This window comes from Phaethon lepturus, unplaced genomic scaffold, assembly GCF_000687285.1.
Source record: "Phaethon lepturus isolate BGI_N335 unplaced genomic scaffold, ASM68728v1 Scaffold39393, whole genome shotgun sequence".
Lineage (NCBI taxonomy): Eukaryota > Metazoa > Chordata > Aves > Phaethontiformes > Phaethontidae > Phaethon > Phaethon lepturus.
The window spans coordinates 13,117-38,490 of NW_010531856.1; the positions used below are offsets into that span (position 1 = coordinate 13,117).

The 25,374-nt window shown below is 42.3% G+C and overlaps 1 protein-coding gene across 1 annotated transcript; it reads right to left on the bottom strand.

Annotated features, from left to right (window-relative positions):
• Nucleotides 1–693: 693 nt before the first annotated feature.
• Nucleotides 694–18,097, bottom strand: PLEK (pleckstrin). Its single transcript, XM_010284695.1, has 9 exons — nt 17,995–18,097; nt 14,165–14,320; nt 8,720–8,901; nt 7,379–7,470; nt 6,457–6,641; nt 4,683–4,787; nt 2,920–3,003; nt 1,809–1,878; nt 694–950 (listed from the first exon to the last, which is right to left on the bottom strand). The coding sequence occupies exons 1-9, from the start codon at nt 18,040–18,042 to the stop codon at nt 811–813; spliced, it is 1,062 nt and encodes a 353-aa protein (XP_010282997.1). The 5' UTR covers nt 18,043–18,097; the 3' UTR covers nt 694–810.
• Between the last annotated feature and the right edge of the window lie 7,277 nt (nt 18,098–25,374).

The window sequence follows — 25,374 nt, forward strand, 5'->3', positions numbered from 1 at the left end:
AAGTACAGGTCAAATCAGCATACATGACACCCTAGCAACTGCTTTGGTGACCTAAATGAAGGTTAACAATAGTCCTAGAGCAGATTCGTGTGGATAAATTTAGCAAAGATCAAAATCAGGTGATAAAGATGTTGAACTGAGATTGCTTTGTGTTTGAAATACTGTGGAAGAGACTTTGCTGCATACCGCTGTCACTCAGTTGTACTTGCTTTCCACAAGGTGTTTCCACCGTTGTCTGCATTCTTCCCTTCCTTAACACTGAAGGATTATAAAGGAGTGAATCAGGTTTCCCAGTGAGTTGATGTTTTTCCTTAAATCTATGGCATTACTTGTACAGGTGAACAAGCAGTAAAAAGATCTTGTAAAGAAGAAAATGTACAGTTTGTCTTGGGAAGATTGTGAAATATCTGAAGGTACTGAAGCACAACACAGGCAGAATGGTAGGTGACTAGTTGAGTTCCTCAGTCAGTGACACGACTGTCCCCTGTTTATGGTGAAATTCACACTATCAGCTGTGGCAGCAAAGAAAGTTATAAGGTACAACCTTCCCAAGGTAGATTGATTACTCTAAGCAGCACACACTAATATGGCATGCTATAATTTAGTAAAATATTACTGTAACACAAGTGGAAAAATGTTAGTTTGTTAGTGCCCACTATAGAAAAACTTACTACCCACCCTCACCCCCAACCCACAAGCCTTAGGACACCTTTCTGGATAATACTGCTTCCTCTCAGTAAAATGCTAAAATTCCTGTTTTGTTTTGAGTAACTAATTTCAGTTGTCTGTCTTCTCGCGGGCAGATCATCTTCATTTTCCAGTCCTAGCAACTGCCTGAATTGCTTTGATCCATTCTGTACGCTCTGCAGATGAGGCTGCTTGCAAGTAATAGTGGATTTCGTTTGCTGTGATGATTTCAAAGAGGATGTTGTCAACATCATACTTCTTGGCTACAGGGAACAAATGAGGAAGTCAGCTATGAGAGAATAGTCTTGTACTTACAATGTTTCTTCCTTTACACACTGTAAGGGGGTTTCCTTCCTTTCTACACTTGTGCCTGATCAGGCCTTCACAAACAGATTGCAAGATTGGGTCCATGAGATAGGTCTCTCTCAGAGAAACAACCCATGAGTTCTGCACATTTCACCTTCAGGAATCTCTGGTTAATTGATCTCCAGTCATGGAAGGATCTGCAATCCTGCAGACAGGTCATATTCCCCAAACCCTCCAATGCCTTGCCAACTACAAAAACAAGATGTTTAAGTTCACGTCACATCCAGAATCTCTGGTTCTTTTCATACCTGCCAGCACAGACTACACAGGTGCCAAGATGCCAACAGACCTTCTTGCTGGGCATGATAGGCTGCCTCTCCCACAGAGAGGAGAATGCATGGAATGAGTGTTTCTTGTTCCTTGCAGCAACACTTAACCATTGCTGCTCCCACAACTTCTAGTTTTGGGAGGGAACGGAATGTGAACATTAATAATTTTTTGACATAACTATTTCTAACATAAAGCTACCATCCCGAATTCATCAACTAAAAAGTGCAAACTCAGCTTACTTTGCCTAAGGCCAGTTATCCTAACACACATTCTTTAAACAACTGACAAAACAGGAGATTCCCTGTTGCTACCTTTACCACAGCATCCTTCTCCAGTAATTAAGACAGCAATAGAGACTAGTTACTAGAAGAATTACTGAATCATTGCACATAGATTGCTTTAGACTGCTTTTGAGTAAAAACCACTTCAGATTGAAAGAATGTACCCAAAACTTATTACACAGCTCATTCAGTAAGGTTCCTTACAGTCTGGCATATCTTCCACTGCTGTCACCACACAGCCTCTCAAGTGAATTGCTCCTAGTGGTTCTTCTCCCTGGTGAGGACATGAAATCAAAATTAAATTGGGGAGGGGGGGGGCAAATAAACACGGAATTTCTTTGGGTATTTGGAATGCAGGATCTGCAGAGTATTTAGCATGACCTGAACAAAGGTACAAGAAGAATATAAGCCTGGTGCCAACTATAACTTTTCTTTTGATGTCACAGTAAATAGAAAGGAAGATTTCTTAGAAAAAGAGTAGATCTTGGAAATATCTTGGAAGCAGCAAAAGCAGCTATACCCTTATTTACAATTTGGCCTCTTGTGCACTTCGGGACTGTGATAATCAAAGAATGGGTGAAGATGCATTTTTGTTGGCATAAGTTTCAAAGAAGCAGTCCCTATAAGCTGATACACCTCAGCCCTTTGGGAGGGAATGCCAGCAACAGGAAAGGCAAGCTGAGAATAAGGAGGTCAGAAACTCCTCCATGTCGATACTCTAGTGTGTCTAGGCTGCTTCTGCCAAAGGGGACAGCATAAAGTACCTGTAACCGACAACGGCACTGCTCCTGCAGCAATGCAGGATGAAATAAAACCTGTGGGCTGAATCTACCTGAATGCCAACTTTTGGGGGGCAGGTTTTGCCTGTGGCAATGCTCCTTCCTTTCTTAGGGCAGGGTTTGGCCTGTTAGAATTATGCAAGAAATGGAATGCCACGTCTCAGCCTGACACAGAAAATACCTCAATTATAAACTGCAAAATGACTGTATTGTGTTCATTTGCACTTATGACCTAGTTCCTTTTAATCAACTGAGAGCACACATTAATTCTAATTAATCACAGATGAGAGGTTAGAGCACAGTTCAGCGTTACCTGTCCCCAGGTCTGGGTGGCACTTGCCACCCTGACTTCACAGCCCCAGAAAGCACCCTTCACTCTGCTTTTGCAGAGGATGGCTAGGCTGTGTGAGCACAAATAGCCCCACTGTTCTGCTTGGTCTTTCCTATCACACACTCCCGTGCAAATACTCCATTCAGATATTGCTACAAGGCATTTGCTTTAAAACAAACAGGGAAATAAACCAAACGTCTCTTACTCCAGCAGGATCATAGTAGTGAAGATATGCAGGGTCATCTCTTAAAACAAACTTTCTCACTTTCCAGTTCTTCCTCCGATGTCCCTAGGAAAATTCAAAACCACGAATGTTGTGAACTGCTTTGCCTGCAAGCGCTTACAGTCAGCTTACCCACACATGACAGAACAGGCAAATACAAAAGGGAAAAAGCTGAATATTTTTTACAGAAAATATTCACTGGAGTAGGACTTGAACGTGGCCTTTCTGCATCCCACTGTTCTGCACAACAACTGGGCTATCACACTCATTTCTCTTTATTTTTTGTACAAAGCAGAACAGCTGCAACATGGGAGATTCCCCTAAGCACGTCTCATAGTCTGGTAGTTATGACATTCACATGAGGTCTGTGAGAACTGGGTTTAAATGCTTGCCAGAGAACATGGCTGCAAAATGTCTTGCAGGAAGGTACCCTGAACTATGGGCAAGAATGAGCTGATGCTCCTTCTCTCCCTGCAAAGTCAACAACAACAAAAACGGCTTATCTGCCTTAAGCACCCTGGAGAGGTTCATGGCTGAGGAGCTCAAGCAGAAATATAACACCACCTTCCGATACAGACGTAGACACCTCATTGCCTGTTTTCAAGACTGAAATGATGGGTGGAATAAATCTAGATCTATTGAAAGCCCTCTCAGCAGAAGCAGTTACACTTCCAAGCAATGATCCACAACTCACTGAGGGTGACCAAATCCAGATTAACACTGGCGGAAGACTGTCATGAATCACTTCCTCTCAGCATGTCAAAATATTAAGTTTCTCAAGTAGCTATGCTGTTTGCAAGGAAGCTCTTACTAACTAGGCAGATATGAATGTGGCAGGGTGAAAGTTAGCAGAAAGATGTGCATCTAATTTCTTCCATTGCTTTTGAGTAATCTGAGCAAGAGAAATACATGTGAGCACCACCAAAAAGTTCTTAGGCTCCCAAGGAATATTTTAATGGTGGAGGTTCAGAATTGATATTAGGAACCATTTCTTTACAGAGGGTGGTCAGACACCAGAACAGGCTTCCTAAAGAGGTGGTCGATGCCCCATGTCTGTCAGTGTTTAAGAGGCATTTGGACAATGCCCTTAACATGCTTTAACATCTGATCAGCCCTGAAGTGCTCAAGCAGCTGGAATAGATGATCATTGTCAGTCCTTTCCTGAAAATATTCTATTCATTGAAGAATCCTGGTCTTGCCTTCAGTTCACCAATATCTGCTTGCAATGATGGCCTCAGAAAGCAAGGGTCTTACTACGGTGTTCACCGTATTGCTTAAAGTTTTGCTGGAAAGGAAGGCAAACTGTTATCTTCCGTCTTACAAATGGGACAGAATCAAATGTTAGTGACTGAAAGGACTCCTTTGCTCAGGTATGCTGAAAAGGCCTGTGAAAACTGGCAACTGAATCCAGTTGTGTGTCCAGAGGGACACTGGATTGGCAGCCTTTCTACCCAATTGCACCAATGTCACATCTCCTGCTTCAGCACTCTTTGCTAATTACAACTATAAACTGTCTTATTTCGTAGTAAGAGCAATAAACCTTGCAATGTTGGGCAAAAGCCCTGATGCCATGCTACAGCAAGCATTCTTTGTGCAAAGGCAAGAGGGACAGAGATGAAACCTGTCAAGCGTGGAGATGGCATAGGCTAGTTTCTCTCTCCTCTAAAGATTTTAGATGTAAGAGGGTAATCTTGTATCCATGCAACATCATCCCAGTGACAGGATGGAACATGTGCAATACTGACCTGTTTCAGCAAACATCCTTGTTTGACTACTATGCCTCTGAATTCTTCTTTCAGGACCACATCATCATCACTAGAATTTCCCTCGCAGAAAAATCCACTGTCTGGCTGCATGACCACAAGAGAAAATTCAGAAGTTGCACAGCTGCTGCATGCTTATGTATCTATACCAATCTGGCTTCTCTTTGGCTTCCCTCCACCCTGTTTTTTGCCACCAAAAAAATCAACGCTTTTACTGGAAAAATCCCCTGGTGAAGTTGAGGAGGTCTCCAAGTCACCATGGAAGCGTTTCACTGTGAGGTAGGACTACACCAATGGGTCTCAGGGCATCTGAAGACAGCTGGAGCATCTGTGTGTATGTCAGTGCCTCCATTCTCCATGATTCTTGGTATCACCTTTCCTCCATGATGTGCAGCCTGCCTCAATCTTCTGATGTCACAGGTTTTTAAAGGCACAGACAGCAGTTCATATGAAGCAATGCCAGAACGGCCAATACACTCCAGGCTGGCCATCCCTGCACCCAGCATACCCTTCCTCTTCCCCTATCTATCACAACCATTTAGAATTTGGGAAGAAGAAATGCTCCATCTAGGCTGTCTTCAACAACAAGAACTACCCCTAGTTTCTGAAATTTGCAATTTTCTATAGCTGTGATGTGTGCACTGAGCACAGGCTGTCTCAGGATCCATGCATCACATCCATTCCACACCAGGTAAGTTGTGATGCCATTTACTGAAACCTTACACTGATCAAGTGACATAAATGTAGGTAATGATTCTATGGCGTAGAGTAAATGTTTGTGCTGCCTACTTGATAGCAAGTATGATAGCAAGTCAGACATTGACCTGCTGTGGCCTCCTCACACCACATTGGTATTGAATTAAGCTAGAAAAGCTGAAAGCAAGCAAAGCACACATGGGCTGCTAGGAGAAGTGTCCCAGGTAGCCAGGAACTGTGATGCCTTCACCAGTGGTGTCTCTGCTTCCATTGCTGCACAGGCAAAGTCTCCCTACCAGGGACACATTCTAGGAAAACAAATGAGGTAATGGGAGAGTAATTTTGCTGAAGCTGAGTGATTCTATGTGGTAAATATAAACAGAATTGTAATATCTAAGCATTTTACTTGACAGAAGGCATACTTTTTTGTTAGCAGAAGTTCATAAGCCAAACATCTTTACAACATTATTTCACTGTGATTGTGATATTGCAAGTTCTTCAAATCAATCTACAGAATATGAAGCAACAAACTGAAAAGGTTGGGTAAGCTACCCAGGACAGGCGTTGTTGGCAGATATTAAAAACTTCTGCTTCTCTGCTCACAGGCAAGTTCTGTGTGTGTGTGTGCGCACATGCACTCGCCGAGTCAGATTTGATGGCTCTGCACAAAAATGAGTTTGTAGCTTGTGCCACTCTGAGAAGACCCATGATAATGAATTACTCTTTTCCCTTCCACTGAATCATCAGGGGAACTGATGGCTAAATTCTGGTCGCTGGTGAAACTACCTGGAACAAAGTCTAAGTTAAAAAGAACTCAGCTTGATCTCAGCACTCAGTTCACACTTAGAAGGGTGCCAGAAAAAAAAAAAAAAAGTCCTGCTTACAAATATTAAAGTGAGCCAGTTCATTCTGAGTATCATGTAGAGAAAGACAATTAACATGTATCTCTCTATTACTGCACAAGCCTTCCTTCAGGACTTAAGAAACCCAAGGAGAAGCCTGAGAAAAGCAGAGCATCAGCAAGTCTGGCACAATAAAAAAAACAGAATACAACACTCACAAAGTAATAGTAGGCATCACTGAGATCTAAGAAGGGGGTGTCTGACAGTCCCTCAGCAGCAACCTTAGACGTATCCCCTGCAGGCTGTAGGTAGCCTTCAATCAAGAGGGAAGAGGCAAGCATGAGACCTTCTTTGCGGTTTCGGATGGAGTTGCTAGACACCAGCCAGTCAATCACAGAGGTACCTGTTTACAGAGGAACAAACAATATCAGCCACAAACCAAGACACACACAAAGAAGCTTAGAAATACACAGGCAACAACTACTCCATCTATTCATCCATCTCCTGAAAGATGATCTTAGTGACAATGCAGAGAGCTCATCTGGAACCGTGCCTGGGTCATCCAGTGAGGTACAGCCGACCTCACTGGTGGCAGGGGCCCATACCACTCTTGAACACTGGACCTGGGGGAGAAGATTGCTGGGAAGGGGTGCAGGGCTGAGCTGGGAAGCCTCAGGGACAGGGACTGGGGAAAGTACGAAGGACAGCTAAGCCTGGAGAAGGCAGTCTTCCAGGCTGCTATGTTACTGACACAGCGCTGTCGAAACAGGGTGAGACTTTTGACTCTAGCACCCACAGATTTGACTTGGAGCAGGACAGGAATTAGTGTGACAGTTTGTTGACGAAAAATTCAGAAAGGACTAATTCTTCTGCAGTTAAGTGTTTCATGCAACTTTCTACAAACATCTACTTCAATCTGGTTAAATTTCTTCCTCCTCTCTTGCTTACCATGGCCATAACTGAACAAGTTTTCAAGCTTCATCCTTTGAGCACCTCATGTGTTGGTCAAGAAAATATCTGCCAAGTTTTCTTCTCAAACTTCTCTGTGCTCTACAGAGCTTAGAGCTGCTTGATCTATCTTTAGTCTGTCAGCTCTAAGTTCCCTTTATTGTATGGAAAAGAGGGGCAAGAGCTCCTTACCTGTAAAGCAGTGATTGAACACTTTTTTATCTTTTTCCAGCTTCAATTCCTTTATTCCCTTTTCAGGATCTTTCATTGAGAGGTACAAAGCACTGTGCATAAAAATAACCACAGAAGCTGTTAGCAAATAAAAAGCTTTAGCCAGTTCATACAATAACATTGTCATTCACAGGGACTTCATGTTTTGCTGGCATATTGCTCTCTGCAGAGCTATAGCATGGCTTAGTTTAATCTCCTGAAAGACTTACGTTGCAAAGCCTGGAGGCCTCACTACATTGCTGTCACAGCTGCAAGAGCAGAGCGGGGTGCACAAATGGCTCACCACACCCCCATATTTTGAGAATGGAACAGCTTGTGGTGACTGTAGTGTGAACAGGGGAACAGCCATTGCTGAGGCACCTTCACAGGGCCCCACAGCCTCAGTGCCAATAGGGGAGGCTCACTGCTTTGTGCTACATTCCCCCAAATGTCCTTGGCTGAGCAGAAAACCTGTCACTGTGACATCTCCAAAGCTTGCATGCTCTCAGAGGCCCTACGTAACCTCAGTGAACCCTGGCTGTGGCTTCATTCCTTCTACCCGCTTTCACTTGCTCAGAACTGTAGTTCCCTGGAGCTCTGGAATGACAAGAAGGACAAATATTAAATATCACAGGCTAAGTCCTTTGGCCTGTTAGTCAGGGTGATCCTCTGCTGAAGCCTGTGAAGTCAGATTTAATTGGATCTTGGCCCTGTGCGGTTTTACTGTCTTGTAAGGAGCACTGCAGGCTCGTTTGTATCTTGATATTTACTGCTCAGAGGCAAAAAATAAGTTGTCCATTTTTTTTTAAGTACTGACAAACAGATGGCTTCCCGTGTATGCCCTTTATCTCTTCTTCTCCCTTTCCAGTTCCAAGTTCTCTGGCAGGCACCACTCTCCCCTCACGATTCAAAAACTAGGCTAACATCAGCATTTCTCTGGAAAGCAAACAAAAGGTTTAAAATATTTTTGCAATAAATTATATATTGTATAAAAATGCCTCTCCTGGAAGAATCACACTGTGGCTGGGGTTCCTTTTGTACTGCAGTGTGCTCAGAAATCTCCTTATGAGCATAATCATCTGAAAAATAAGCATGTTTTGGTAAAAGATGATGTATTAAAAAGGATCTTGCCAGTTCTGATCGCTAGCTCATTGCTGCCACATTGTATGCTCTGAAGCTGTTAGTCATGCAGAAAGGACTCTGAGTGAAACCAGAGAGGTGGCATGGACAGACATGCTCACAGCTCTTCTAGACCGAGTTTACACATCTGGCACACTGCCTGCAGATGGAAGTAAGTGGAGGAGCAGAACTATGAGAACAAACCTCAGATTGATGGTTTCAGGTAGTCTGATAGACTTTCTTGTGGATTTTCTGGCAAACCTTTGGCCTCCATCTATGCAATGAATTGCTTTCTTGATATCCCGTACCCAGGCATCTCTCTCCTCCAGGAAGGCAGCTTGAAAAAAGTGGTCCTGCTGCTTGGCCGCAGTGAGCTTGAAGACAAACTGGAAGGATAAATGATGTTTTTTTTAAAAACTTACTTTGGTGTAGCCAGTTGGGCACAATTAACCTAGTACCACCACAACATACAGCCTACCTGTGCCTAAGGGACTACGGAAAGTGCCTTAGAGCCACAGTTAAATTGAAAAAACTCCAAAGAAAACCATGCACAGGTAGTGCAGGTAACTGGCTCTGTTATTTCCATGTGAGCGATCCCGACATTGTTAGTACAGCCAAGGTCAGTGGCACCAATATAGCTGCTGATTTTAACTTTTGCTGGGAAGTTCAACACAACTGAAAAGCTGAAGTGCCCAGCCCCTGCAGGCTTACAGTGGGTGTAATTTTGTCTTAATGTTTAGAGAGATGCAGTCTGCAGGAGGAAAAAAACCCACATCATGTTGCTCAGCTACTGATTCACATGGGGAGAAAAGGTCACAGTCACACTGGAGAGTAGCTGAACACATCTGCAGCCTAGCAAACCTTTAAGGGCTTGGTGAGGAGACGATACATCCAACCCTTGGCTACACCTTATGGTCACTACCTATCTAAACACACTAGCAACAACAGAAAGACTGTATTTCCCAAAAAATGAGAAAAGATCTTTTAAAAGGTACTATTAAGCAGAAAAAAATAAGACCAACCTGAAAAAAACCACCACAAAGTTCACACCGTTTGACCTTGTTTTCATCCAGTGATCGTTTGGATGGAAAATCTGGATCTACTCAGGCAAAGGCTTCCTCTAAAATGTAGTTCCCCATAAGTAGAACCGTAATTTGCTCTGTAGTTGTATTAGAATAAATACAACAGGGCCTGACTCAACAGGCATCTAAAAATGACAGGCTAATCAGCAAGCAAACAGCATGGCTTTATGAGGGCAAGTAAGGCAGAGGCTATCATCAAAGAGCAGAATGGTGAATCTACAGCAATGAAATCAAAACACTGAATGAGTCTACTTAAGCCCGCGTTTGTAAATGGCACATTTCTGAACATCTCTAATATGCATCTTCCAGACTGCTGCCAATGGGAAAAATTCTGACACCCTGAAATTGTGCAGAAGTCCCACTGGCTTCCATGGAAGACAGATTTTAAACCTACAAAGCAGTGGTTCCTCAAAAATCCATTTCAGACAGAAAAGTAACCATTTCTTTTCTGACACTGTTCATACTGCCACTCACCTTTTCTATTACGCAGTAAAGAGCTACATCCTGAAAATCAACGTATGGTGCATGTGAAAAGCAAACAGACAGATCTCTCCAAATCCCAATATCCAAGAGTCATGATAACACACCAGATTAACAGAATGAAATATCAAAGCATTAAAGCAAGCTTTTACCAAAGGAAAAAAATCAGCATTCTCAAAGTCAAAGAGATTAAAAGCAACATACAGTGAAACTCTAAATAAGAGTTTTCATTTACAGTACACAGAGGAGACTGGGAGAGCTCTTTTTCTTAACTGTAGCTTTTAGAAAGCTAGGTCACTAAGCTAGACATCCAGGCTTCCCCTGAAATTGGTGAAGAGGTTGAGTCTCCAATTCTAGAATTGACCAAGTCTCCCTCTGATGATGCATATCTGTTTGTGCTTTTGAGAAAATTAGACCATTAGTCTGAACTAAACACCAACATTTTAAATAGTTTAAGTTAGGAAAAATGAATCTGATTATGAGCAACCATACATGATAATGCTATCCACAGGAAAGCCATGGGGAAAACTGAGAAAGCACAATTACAGCAGAATTAGCATCACATTAAGCAATGATCAAACTTCAGATCAAGAACAGCAAACAGTGGTGAATGCATTTTGAAATAAAATCTCAAACTATGCAGTTGCAGCCTCTTCTGGAACAGACTATCTCTGTTTAACAAACCCAAGATTGCTTCCTTTCCCCTCAGAACCTGCTTTTTGCAACTGATTTAATAAACAAAATGTGTTGGTGACGTGCTCTGAGGTTTCAAGCTAGGCCTTGATGCCGATACACAAGCCAATTCAAAAAGCTGAAATCCAACTAGATGAATATAAAAGTCTGATCATGGCTCAATAATCCCTGCTCCAAACTGGGCCCAGGTGTATGAGACTGGATGTAAACTGACCTAATGAGAATTATCCCACTTTTCACCCTACAGAACACCTGTCCTGCACATACACTTTCATTTCTAGCCTTATGAAGGAAATGTATGTAAACCACTAAGAACAGAATAATTCCCGTAAGAGTAAGAACTATATGTTTTGGCACATAACCAATAAGGAGGCAGGATGGAAAGCAGAGGCATTGGATTCAGCAGCACAGTAAAGCTCTAAAATGTAAGATACAAAAAATCAAGATACTACATTTTCAAGGAATACATGTAGAAATTTAGGTTTCATCATATCTGACAGTAACTACTTGTAAGAACAATCCCAGTGATGGCATTATCATATGAATAAGCATGTTGCAGTTTTGACTGAACAGTACAAATTTTAAAGAGAAAATACAACTCCAGGGTTATTGGTCTATAGACTTGCAGAAAGATCTCACCAACTCAATAAGGAGGATCTGCTCCACCACCTGCTGAAGTAGTTTGTATTGCTTCCAATGACTTCAGCAAACTCTGCATCAGATCTTGCTTATGAAAAGGTGTTTTTCATGCCTCAACCCCCAGGTCTGACACCCTTCCTTTTTTTCCTCTATTCTCCCTCAGAAAAGGTCCCAGCAACTAAAATTAAACATAATGTAAAACTCCTTATGTAAACTCATAATGTAAAATGAAGCATAACGTAAAATCGCTGCAGTCAAAGGAACGATCCTCAAAGACTTCATCACCCTTCGATACAGATGCAATGCATCTTCTGCAAACTGGTACATCCTCAAGCAACCCTTTGGGCAGGTAAGGATCTCTCTCACTCTGCCTTCAGCAGACATCGGATACTTCAGACCCCTCTGCCTATTTTGTAGAATGCTATGCTGGTGAATTATTTTTCCATTATTGTTAAATGTGTTACTGTTACTGACATTTCCAAGCAACTGCTGTAGACCAATACTGATGTCAGTACCTCTGTGGGAGTGAAACACAAAAAAACCCCAGAAAAAAACAAACAAAATCGCCCCACAAAACTGTTTGGAAAGCAATGTTTTGTAAGAAAACCTTAATTTCTATCATTATAATGTATAATCTGTGATACTCTTGAACATAGTACCCTTCTCCCCAAGCATTATACCTCATGTATAAAGTAAGGAGCACTGTGCTGAGGCTTGTTAATTAGATAATGTAGGAACATGGTTTCAAATCAGCAGAAGTAGAACCAAATGTGTGCAGATATACTTAATTTATGTTCCTTTATTTGTTTATTTAAATGTTCCTGCCCCATGCTCTAGTCCCTAGACATAATTATGCTTCACCTTTATTCTTCATGGTTTGCAAAAGATGTAAAGCCAAGAGCTGTAACAAAGAGCTCTGACACACAGCCATGCTGGCTGAAGCAGAAGGTCAGATCTGAAGTTGCAGGGGTTGAACAGCACGGTTTGCCCAGCCACGCTCAAGAGTGGCTCAGGCAGGAATTGTTAGCAATAAGTAAATGGGCTTGACCAGCTATTAATCTCAAATCCTTCTCAATCGGACAGACAAGCGACCTTGCCAGCTCAGGGACCAAAAAACCTATAATGGGCATGGGGTGGGAATGCATGATCATGTAATTCCCCTTACAGGCATGACAATACAGTCTCCTTCTGTGGACAACTCGCAGTACCTAGAGAGAGCTAGGAAGAGCAGGTAGCTCCTGATGATCCTGCCCTGGGTGGGATTTCCAAGGTAATGGCTCTCTAAAACCTTTTGTTCCCAGGAGAAGCAGCCATCTACAGCTTCTTTGACTCAGCACAGAATTAACAGCAATCTTTATTCTCCACCCAATCCTTTTATTGTACTGCCTCAAAGAGAGCTTTTAAGTTGAGTCTCTTTTTCTTAACAGATGTAAGTCTAAAAAGACTCCACAAGAATAAACTTCTTTTTTCCATATAGGTATGGGGTCTGCACAAAGAACAAAAAAAAAAGAAGAAAAGAAAAGAAAAAATAAAAGAAAAATAAGTAGAAGAAATAAAAAAAGAAAGGGAGGAAAAGAAAAACCAGCAGGTCCAAACCTGACACCAGGGACCCTGACTCCACTTACCACAAACCCAAAGGACAGGCATAATTCTCCTCGCTTTACTCATATGAGAAAGTGAAGCTTGCTCTCTCATGCACACTTTCTGTTTTTCTAATGCTCTCAGAGACTTTTATCTCTAGTGAGACATCCTTGTGGTAGATTTCTTTAAACTGTACTTGGATAACCTTCCAGATTCTGGAGTACCCCTTTGTCAGAAGAAAACCTGGGGGTATAATGCCTATTTGATGAAACCAAGTTGCTGACATAACAAACAACTGACTAAAGATATGATTCTTTGCTCATACTAGAAATCCTGTTTTAGCAACAACTATTTTTCAGGAATCCTGTAACAAAATACGTATGCTTGTACATTTGTCTTCCTGTATCTTATTTTCTGTCAAGTAAGACTCTGAATTTCTGGATATAGCAATCTGTGTGTTTCACTCGAAATTGGGACCGTACTGTGCTACCTACCCTCGACCTTAGAGGCCCCAAATGTGTAGGCAACATTTGAACTACTTCCTCTAAATCAGTTTTGGTTTTTGTTCTCTCTGTATGAGTATAGATGTGACTCTTAGTCACTTCCAAAATCCCTACAAGTAACAATGCAGTATGTGATTAATATAGATTCCACAAATGTGAAGTGTGTGCTGTCAGGTAGTTACCAAATGGTAATAGAAAGGTTTGGAATTACAGCTTTACTTGGGCATTCATGTCACAGCATTTATCTCCTTCCTGTCTCAGCAAGCCAGTTGTTGCTCTTTGATAATAAATAAATGCTTCTACTGCTCACAGAAATAGTTTCCCACACCTTTATTCTGTGGCTGCCAGAGTTATATTTAACCCAGGAGTTGCACCATTCATTTGCTAAGTGTCCTCACAACAATACAATTTAGCTCTGCTCTCTGACAGACTTAGAGATTTAAAAAAAAAAAAAAAAAATCACTTTCTGAATTGTTCCTCTTGAAGTATCCTGAATTTTTCCTGAGCAGTCACACCTTTCAAATACCACACAAGTCCAAGCCTGCTTGTAACCTTCTAAGACAAGTGAGAGTCACCACTAGGATGAGGGTAAGGAATCTGTAACCACCAGCATTTTGCCCCTTCAGGAGTATAAGTATACTCTCAATCATTGTTACAAAAAAAGTACTTACCATTCTTTTGCCAAAATCTTGGCATGGGCTGCTAATAGAGCTTCCTTTTAGTGGGACCATCCCTTTGGGGCTGTTGTCAGCCTTCCGCTTGTAGAATTCAATTCCGTCTTCTAAGAGCACGACCCACATCGGCTTCCAGGTATTAAACATGCTGCCCTGCATCAATAAATCACCGTGTATATTATGTTCAACTCTTCACATGATATCCACTGAAGATATGACCTTCCAGGAAGTGTCTGACTGACACTAAAATAACTATAGTAAGTGTCTCATGGGGAACATACTACAACCGCACCCATCTTACTATGCAGTTTAAAAACATTGTTGTTATTCTTCTGACCACCATTAATCTCCTCTTGTAGTCACCCCACCCATAAGCTTTTCCAAAATCGCATTGCCTGCCCCAGCAGGTGTTTCTTTTCACTATCAGTTAGTCCCAACCACTGTCTTGAAGATGACATAGTGGCAATATTATGAATAATCCTCAAAATTTCTGGATGTGAACTGGCACATTTAGTGCTATATTTAGGACTTGATGCTACTATACAGTCAGTTGTTAAGGTTTGGCTGTCTGATAAGAAAGTACACATCTCAGAGGATTTCTAGACATATAAGAACAAACTGTAAGAGTAATGAACAGTTGTAGAGTCTGAGGCTGCAGATCTCCAACTGCTGTGGTAAGGAATTGAAGTGCCTCATTTCATCTTCTAAAGCTTTTACTTCCTATTCCTGAAACACAGCTGCCAGATGCAAGAAATACAGAGGTAAAGATAGAGCCAGATCCTACATATAGTGAAGCACACAGCAAAACTCTCAGGGACTCTGAGAGGAATGACCTGTTTCTCTGTGTTTAGCACAATTAACTGCTAAAATTACCAAGACTGTTACACTCTAGCTAGATGACCTTTCTGGTCCTGCCTGCAACCAGCTTCAAAAGTGGTCAAAATCCCAGATACCCAAGTGACTTACAGCTCAACCAAATGAACATTTAGATATGCTGAATACCAACAGTTCCTCTGAAGAGTTACCAAAGCACAACCAAGATTTGCAGGCCCCAAATCAGAGGCCATCCTTCAAAAATATTAGTTTCCTTTGCTCTTTCTGTTACCAAGAGATACCTAAATTTATCCTCCCACTCCTACAACTATGCTATCCACAGCATTCCTGTCCTCCTCAGACCATGGTGGCTGAGCCATGCTAAAGCTGCAGACAGAAGCAAGGCAGCCACCGTTGTACTGTGCAAATGGCTTGTTTTGATTTGTTAAACCTGAGAGTTGGGCAGAGTCAGTTACATTTGCATTTTGTATTTCTGCAGAAGGGAATGGGACAGAAACACGCCGAGTTTTTTTTTCTTATTCCCCAAATGAACACTTTGTCTGTCACATCTTTTTTTGCTGCACTACCTTCAAGAAAGGCCCTTGCCCCTCTGAATTGGACCTTATATTCAATTACAGGATGGGGAAGGAAAACTGTCAGCCAAGATCTTATTAGGAGCAGGACTTGCTTACAGCCTCTGCAGCCTTCACTGGAAGCAGAAAGTGCCCCACAAATGAATGCTACCTTCCAAAGCCAAGGTGCTGTCCTGGGGGTTCTCTGGAAACCCAGCTAAAGAGGGAGCTACAACAAAAGAGTCTCATCTGGGTATGACATATGGGTTGACTGCTGCTTTCTTTTGAGGGTGTTTTTTTTTTAAATAAGCCATAAGAATTTACCATTTTTTGAGAGCCCAGATCGACCCACTCGTTGATTTTCTGCTAAGAAATCAGCTAAGATGATGAGCCAAGACAAGAACTATTGCAATTTCCTTTTGTTTAGGGGTTTACCACAGGTTACAATACTTCTGCTCTTAAACAGATAAGTTCAGTACTTCCTGAAGACCAGTTTCTGACATGCTCTGCCAATGGAAGCTACCGCGGAGCAGCATTAGACTGCCAGTCTCAGATTCACACCATCAGCAAACCCAATCATGGTCACGTTCTCATCTAAAACATCTCATGAAAGACAAGCAAGCAATATGCTGGATTTGATTTTCCTGGACTAAAACTCAAATTGCCACACCTACTCCAAAGGCTGCAGATACAGATGGGTGTTCCTTGAATTGCTCTCTGAAATCATTAGCCACTTTAAAAACACACACAACTTCCCTTTGGTAGAACAACTTCTTTTTATAATATCTGCAGCACCAGAATTAGAAAATTAGCTGTTTCTTATGCTCAGATGATACAAAGTCCGCAAAAATATACAAACAGAGGTTTAAGCTGACCTAAATCAACACTGAAGTCTGAATCCACATTTACTGGTGGTCACAATGTCCCAGCTAAAGCACTGAACCCCAAGCACAGCACTGTTCCCCAGCCTAACAAAAATATCAAGAGGAGAAAGTTAGTGACAAATGGCCTTCACTCTCCAAAAAAGAGAGCTTCACTCTCCAAAAAAGAGAGCTGTGGCTGCATGGATGACTCCTTTGGGAGGTCAAATCCTTGGTTTCATTTTACAGGAATAAATGAGGAGAGTACATAATTAGCAGCTAAGGTTAATCAGATGCATGCTCGTCCTTTCGCTCAAAGCTCTGGTTATGGAATTCACAGCAGCCTCACTGTTGTATCCAACAGCTGGTACCCATCTGATCAGTATGTTCTGCTCCTTTTGCCCTCCAGTCCTTCCTTTAACACACTGCTGCTCCTCACCACCAGGATAAGCTCACTCTGTAAGGACAGAGCCACCTATAAGGCTGTTCTAGGAAATGGGCACAATTTCCACTTCCCTGTTGCGATTGCAACAGCACCCAGCAGCAACTTTAGCAGTTGCTTTTTGAGAACCCAGCACCCACAGGAATGCGAGGGACTGACACTGGCACATCTGTATGCATCCTTCCCTGGCATACCCAGCCAGGCACACAGTTTGGCATTGTCCCAGTGTCTAGTTTCCAGCCAATGCCCCATCATGGAGGAATACAGATCATGAGCCACTTGCTCTACATAACAGGCCATTGGAACTTAGAGGTCAGCAATCTGCACGAACGTGGTGCTCTCATTCCTCATGACAACATCATCACCGCAGCTCTGTGATTACTTTATGAACTTAGTTCCTTTCAATGTCAGTAGAAATAAGACTGAGGAGTGGCCTCTTCACAACAGTGGTCCCAGAATAGAGATCCCTCCAGCCAGCTGTTCTAATGAGTGAAATTCTCATTTTGATGAGCAGAGACACCACAGGAGTAGCTCCTCTCTTGCTCCAGGACTGACACTGTTTAGTTAGGCTGCTTTAAGCCAGACTGATCTGACTAAGGATTTAAATGAAAGTCAAGGCCTTATCCTATGGGCTCTACCACAAAAGGCTTCAGAGCAGAGGTTGCTGTAGGGCAGCAACTGCCTTCCCAAAGAGGGGACATGCCCATGGCCCCACACAGTGTCTCTAGGCCAAGGTGACCTGACCTCTTTAATCTCACTATGCTTCCTTTATGTTTAACTCTGCAATTAAGTGCAATCGAGTAGGCTGTGGCCATTTCAAGCTGTTACCTGTTTTGCCAAGCTTCCACTAAGGGCATTAGGTTACTTAATAAAAATACAAATCTTTTGATCTGAAGGTACACCTGAGATGTGCAAAATGCCTTATGTAGTCCTCTGACAAGATATAACTGCTACCAAGTACCTCTATAGTCACTAACACCACATTGTTTTACTGCTCAAGGAATTCTGTTCATTTGCCTTTTCTTTTTGGAAAAAGTGATCCTTTTTTTAATAACTGAAATGCAAGTATGTTTCTCTACACCTCCCCAACCTGTTCAGAGTTAGCTTCCTCCTCCACTCAGTCCAAAACTGCCCACTTACCTTCTTAACCAAATAGCCCTCCCTTATGCGCATCGGTTCTCGCTCCATGTCTCAGGCAATCCTGCTTTCGGGTCTATCAGTGTTGGCAGTTAAGTTCCTCTGGCAGCAAAGTCTGTGGGCTGGCGTTTTTACAGTACAGCTGTGTCACTTTCACAAGTTCCTCTGCCTGCTAATCACATGAAAACAAGCCCATTTCCTCTTACAGAGTGAGAGATAGGGAAACGCAGAAGCACGTGTTTATTTATAGTTTGCCTCTGACAGAACAGGCAACAGCCCGACAAAATGCTTAACTGTATCAAATACGGCCAGCCTTGATGACAGAGTCCTGGAAAATTAAATAAGCATTTTAGTGTCCAATCCTAAGAAAGCAGGCCCACTCTGCAACTACATGAACTCTAGCAAAACAACAAACAGGGTGGCATACCGTGTTGCTGCTTGGTGCATGCTGAAAGGATCTCAGAGACAGGTTTCTAACTCACAGGTTCTGTCACTTCATCCCACCTTTGAAGTCTGACTGCCATGGGTAAGCACGTGGGGCCTGGCAGCAAGCTGGAGGGCTTAGTTAATGACAATACGCCCTCTGCTGATACAAGAAATCTGTTTATCAGGCTTGATCAGGTTTTGGAGTCTGATGGTGAGGCCCCCCAAAGAGGTTACCTGTTAAACAGGCGTAAATGGATTAGACCAGCACACTACATAAAGCACCAGAGAACGTCATTTTCTACAAGCATCCTTTACTTGCTGCAGAGCTAATTTGGCTGTATTTGGTAAAAGGTAAGGCAAAACCGTAATTTTCCAGAAGTTGATATATACCAAAGTCATAATCCCTCTTCGCCATACAGAGGGAAGGGGTGGTGGTACATAGGAGGCAATAAGGAGGCTGCTGCATTGCCAAGAGCAAAGTATTCTCCCATGCCCAATATTCCAAATTACTTTTACAGCTGAGGCCATTCGGATAAGGGTTTAGCGCAGGGTTACTCTGTCATCTCTGACACTCGTAAAGATCCTCAGACAGGGACTTTTTCTACAGACAGAAACTCCTGTTCTCTATTTGACTCTGTCTCGGCCTTTACTCAAGTATACAGAAGTCTGACAACACCCACGATAGACGATCAAAAGGTTAGAAGAGCCCTCAGAGACTTTCCCTAGCCGTTCCTCACTGATGCCTGTTTAGGTTCCCACACTCATTAGGTTCCCACGCAGATGAGCCTCCACTCCTTCCTCAGTTTTCTGTATTAGTGCTTCACTGTCCCAACTGCTGACTGTTTCTCACTGTCTGAACGGAGATTTTCCTTTCCAGACATTTCTCAACTAGCTGTTGCTTAAATGACCCCTCCAGCCTCATCTTTAGGTAGAGCACCTGCCTGTACCAGCAATCTCAGTCTATACACTTTACAGTGCATTCTGCCCAAAGATTAAACAATAAATGCTTTTACTTATTATTAGGTTGTTCAGGTTTTGTTCCTAGAACCTACAGTCTCTCAGTATGTTGTTCCTTCGCTCATGTAAAACATCCTGTTGTGAGATCTGATTGCTATTAAAGGCCCTAGTTGCTGACCAAGCCAATCATCCATTAGGCAGTTTGCAAACCAAAGGTTCAATATATGCTTTCCAGTTCTCTGGTTAACAAGTGTACTTGACATCAGCCAACAGATTCTAAAATTATTAGAGACACAGAAACTCACACATAGCTAATACAAGCTTCATGCTCTTTGGAAACTGAGCTAAAAGTAAAAATTTATCATTAAAAAGTGATCAAAAAACTTTGCGTCACATTTACAGTAAAGAAACTTCCTACCAGTCCCAGGGCCTGGAATGAATTGAAGATGCATTTCAAAGTTGAGATGCTCTAACTGAATTTCCGAGTTTTATTTCTGTGAAGGCTCCCTTCATTTCCTGTATAATGTCTTTTTTGGTCAGTAATTCCTTTTGCTTTAAGAAGGTAAATTATTTCCTTCTTTTCCCTCTCGTTCCAGTGGTTCCATCTTTAGGAAAAGGTACACTTTTCCCCCACCCCGTTTGGATAATCCAAAAACACAGGTCATAGACAATGACAACTCAAATTAAACACCTTTCACTGTATTGCTGGAAGCCAAACTATCCCTTTATTAGTTGCCTTGAGTCCATAAAGCTATAGAGCCTGGGACAAGCATTAGAGACCAAGAACTGGCTCACAGTTTGCTTTTCCTTCTGTCTCTAACTTGCTGCCCCTCAGACCTGAGGAAAGGAAACCCCTTCCCCAGCTGGAAGGGCTTATGTGGAACAACAACAAAAAATCTGCCAGCATTTTCCTCCCTGCAGGCAGCCTTTCCACAGGTTTTCCTGCTGGCCTGCTCCTGCAGGTTCAGTGTTTATGCTGAGTCAGGATGATAGGGCCCTGCACAATAAATTGATGATATGAAATGTACAGGGTCAGATCCTCTTCAATACAACATCTGTATGACCTTATACTAGAAAGTAGTTTAATGTGAACAGAAAAGGATGCTGACTCCACAATTTTGCAAAAGCTCAGTTTCTCATTTACTTGCATGAAAAGCCCTTGGAGATGTGAAATGCAATTCTAGACACAGTGGCACCAAGCCAATGATTCCAGAATTTACCATTAGCTACTTAAGCAGCTCTGTGTCAAAGCATAAAATTACCTCCATCCAATATTAGCTGGAAGCAAGAACTTTTATAACACTTCTTTTCTCTATATTATTTCTATTTCATCTTCAAAGCTTAGCTATTCCTTTTGCCCTTCTACCTTATGGGTCTGGAACAGTCTTTTTCTTTTAACACTGAAGCTTGGTTGCATTTATCACACATCACCACAGGGGAATCAGCACTTCATCTTCCCCCAGGCAGAAATGTGCTGATCAGCTAAATCATTCATGAGAAACAAAATGGTCCTTAACCAGATAGTGGCCGTGGCAGGTGTGAGGGACAGCCTGGACTGCTGATGCATGTCATCTTTGTGCAGCCATACCTAAAGAGCAGCACCAGGCATAAGAGAGAGGAAGAGCTTTATTTCTTCTAGCTCCCCATAAAGGGGAGGATAAAGCTTTGTCTGGCAGAAAGAGAAAGTAACCTGCATTGTGGAAACATGCTATAACTTACCCTGTTCCCCCCATTTCTGTCCAAAGTAGGTAAAGCTGCGTGATGCTGCATTAGCAACATTTGTCACAATAGCACAATCTGCAACAGATCTCAGTATCTTAGCTCAGTTTACTGGTGAGTGATCTCTCCTTGTACAGAAGATCTTGCTGCTGTATTTCCTCAAAAAAATCTGAGCTTTTTCTGCTACTTCAGGGTCCACTCCTGCAAGCATTAAAAAAAAAAGTGATCAGCCACATTTATCTGAGCAAGGGATCTAGCCGAGAGACTTACGGGTATTTGTACCAAAAATTGGAACCATATCTTTGCAAATAGATGTGTCAGCTTGTAAGGAACACAGGCAGTTTCTCAGCTTGTTACATCAGCTTCACTGCTCTCTCTACTAGCCCTTGCATAGCTGTTCTTCAAAGATGTTCACCGCATTGTAAATGCCACAAGCCCACTCAATCTGTAACAGAGCACATGAATTCTCCATAAATATGCATCTCCAGCAAATCAAGCTGCGTTTCCAGGGGAAATTAAATCAAATGTTACACATTCAAAATGATTGTCTACACGGGAAAAATAATAAAGTAAGAAAGTGAGTGATTTGCAAAGGTGATAAAGACCCAGTCCAGCTTATAGTTCAGTAAAACCCTTTCTCAGGTCCACACAGAGGCAGAGGTCTCAAAAGAATTACAGTATTAAATTGAGAGGTGGCAGGTGCAAGTCTCAGCACAATTCATTCCACGTGGCATCACACACATGGCTATTTTTAGCAAATAAGAGATTGTGGCTTTGCATCCACTTCTCAAAAAGAAACCCAAACCCGGAACATTTCCAAATTTAGCACTGTGTCAAGAAAGGAATAAAAGAGGGGCAAGCATTAAAAGACTATTACAGGTACTATCCACATCGCCTTGGAATTTAAATGCTGTGGGTTGGCCATCATAAATTAACAGCCTGACCTCAAGATACATTTTATATATTTAATTATTATGGAGCTATGCAGCAGGATTAGTGCATTAAGTCTAAGTGGGAAAGCATGCATAAATGGTAATACTGAAAAGCTTATGCAGTTGACATACCATCATGCATAGAGAGATCATACTGAGTGGATGCAGTCGAGAGACCAAATGGATTTCTCCGGAATGTTTTCTAGACAAACTGGACCAGCACAAAGCATAGGCCATGCCTTATATGTGTATTAGCTCTGACTTTTCATTGGATGCATCCAACCTCACCTGTGACATACTCACCTCTCCCCTACAGTAGCTCTCCATCAGAGATACACGCAGGCGATGTAGCCACAGCAGGGAAGGCCTATGCACAAGACAGAGGTCTTGGAGGATGAAGCTGCAGCGTGAGAAGACTTTCCTCGTTCTGGCAAGAAAAAGAGATAAAAGCAGCTGAGCATGCTGGCTGCAGCTCACTTTAGGGAGCTCACCACTGCCTTTTAAAGTACTAAGGGGTTTGCCAAGGCACAAGGAAGTGCTGCAATGTCCCTGCCCCAAGGGAAGGGAATTAGTTTAACTTAACCTTGCTGACTCCAGACAACAGGCTGCCAAGCCTCAGGTGCCAGGGGAACAAAAGGTAGATTTGAAGGACTGAAAAAAAAACAACCAAAAAGCAGTTTTGCGTTTTACAAAGACATTAAAGATTCCAGCCACCACCCCTCAAATGTAGGTGTAAAGAACAGAGGAATAGATGCAAAATTATCTCTTTGTTCCTGGAAGAAAATTACTGCTGTGGCTTAGAAGAAATGGGACCTTATCCCAAGTCTGTGATGATCTAGTTAGCTTTGAACCTTGTAAACATCAGCACATTTGCTCTGTGCTCTTGGCAAAACCACATTGCCTCCTTCCTGCAGGTATTTTGTTCCCTAAAGAATATCAAGCAATTAACATCAGGTAACCATGCAGCAGCTTGGGGGCTGGGACCTATAGAAAGTCCCCATGGGGACTGGAAGGGCATGGGTGTCTCTAGCCAGGGCCCATCCCACCACTTTCAGTGAGGGGGTAGCCCACAGCATCAGGCACCTCCATGCACATGGGCTGAGGTCGAGCCAGGTAGTCAGCCTGCAGGTCAAGATCAACAGCATCCGGGGCTGGATATGTCTGTAGCAGAACTGGAGACCAGCACTCCTAAGCAATACCTCAGGAAGGGACTAAAGGCCCAGGGCTGAGCTGAAATAGGGCCCAGGGGCAGAGGTGTGGGTGGAGGCCCCAGGTAAGGCTGGTCAGGGCCATTAAGGTGGGCAGCAACAAAACTAACCTCCCAGATCTACACTGATAAAGGACACCTACTAGGATCAGATAAGTAATTGTACTAACGCATGTCAAGTTATCAAATCAATAAAAAGAAAAGTGATGTCTACATTTAAAATCCCATCTTCATAAATGTTCTACTCTCACCACGTTTTACTTTCACATGGTAAAAGTTACTGAGCCTATGCATACATAATCCATAATATGATGCTTTTTTAGTTCATGTTTGCCACTTTTTGCCATAGTGGTCTGGAATGAAGTCACAGCCTAAGCTGTGTCCAGAGAAAAATGACCATTCAGGCAGAAGTAATAAGGGAAAAAAAACTCGTTATAGATCTGACCTCTCATGTACTTGGGAAACTAATTGCAATCAATGTCTTCAGCTACACACAATTTACTACAACATGATATGTCTGGCCCGTGAAGTGAGTAAAACTGATCCCTGGCAATGGTCATTATTCTTCACACACCACTTTAAGTGATACTATCAGATTCCCCATGTGTAAGGCCTCTGTGATTTCATACTGAATTACATTTAAACTTACAGAAGTGGGAATTGTTGCAAGCAAAACTTTCAGCAAGCCACAAAGTTCATCAGTTTCAGCTGAATGTAATAAAAAATGAGAATTCTCTTGCAATGAGCAAAAAAGATAGGGAGAAATGCACATGTAGTTTTCTTTTGTGGAGCCATACTGTTATGAGATAGGTGTCTACATATAGCAGCTGCTTCCTCATCTGATAACCTCTGCATACCACTTGATTGTCTGATAACTTCCAAGATATTTTAAAGACCATTCATTGTTGACCTCAGCAATGGTTGGAGGGATTCATTTTACCTAACTTTTGGTGGACGAGCCCAAAAGATACTTCTCATACATTAATGTTGATAATGTCCCCACCTCATCATACATAGGGAAATGTTTGGGGTTTTTTAATAGCATTTGTTTCACTCTTGACTGTTCAGAGGGAGAAGCAATGACTGTGTTGTGTAACAACTTCCCTATAGGGGAGTCCCTGCTGCCAGTGACTGCTATCAAAGGTAGGATGTTAATTAGAAAACTCATTACATACACAGTTCTGAGAGGCAGGGATCATCTTTGTGGAAACCTGGCTGGCTGGACACATTATGTAGCCTATTCTCAGCTGGATACCTAATCAAGGCAAATACAGTAGGATTTTTTTTTACAGAGGTTAAGTTTTTAGCAGAATGTATTCTTTTTCTTAATGTTCACAATAAAATTAATTCACTAACCTGCATGCACAAAGAAATGCAACTGGGTAATGCTGTATCTTCCATTTGGCTTAGCAATACTACATTTTACCACCATGTATACCTCCCAGCTTTAGAAAAACAAAGTCAGGTCCAGCACAATATGTAGCTGTAAAATTCTCCTAACAAAATCATTAACTCTGCCAACACTGTCCAATCAAACAAAAAATATATTTGTGGCCCAAGTCCTGTGTCAGCCATAAGAATGTTGCAGTTTTAACAGCAAATAAGAACAAATACTAAAGAATAGAAAGGATGCACAAACCTGCTCCTGGGTTAAAAGCAATCTCTGTTAGATGGGAATGAGACCTGCGGAGAGTTGAATTACGGTACAACTTCCAGTTTCAAATATCTTTCTCCTTGAAGAAATGGTACCAGACATAGGTAAAGAGTAATATTAGACTTAAGGAGATGAGATTCTGATCTGATACTGCAATTACAGTAGGATTTTTTTCTATTAAAATAAGAAGATTGCAATAAAGTGATTCAAAAAAATCCCAGCAGAAACCCTGAGCCAAATATTGATGATGACTGTTGACTTCAGCGGGCGAGAAACTGACCCTCAGTCTCGGCATGGTGACTCACCAAAGCCTTTCACCGTACAGCGAGAGCAAAGAGCCACAAAAGCAGCGTCTTCGCCCTCCGCCCTCCCTTCCCTTCTCAGGCAGCTCTGGCTCCTGCGTGCCGCTATGCAGATGCTTCAGCCCACACCAGAGGGCTCGATCAGCCCGCGGGAAGGGTCGGCAGGGTGATTTGGAGGGGGGGTCC

Coding starts and splice junctions, on each gene's coding strand:
- PLEK (XM_010284695.1), bottom strand. CDS start 18,042: ATGGAGCGAGAACCGATGCGCATAAGGGAGGGCTATTTGGTTAAGAAG. Junction 6,642..7,378: donor GTTCAATCACTGCTTTACAG/GTAAGGAGCTCT, acceptor CTCTGTAAACAG/GTACCTCTGTGATTGACTGG. Junction 3,004..4,682: donor AAGGATGTTTGCTGAAACAG/GTCAGTATTGCA, acceptor GAATTTTCCTAG/GGACATCGGAGGAAGAACTG.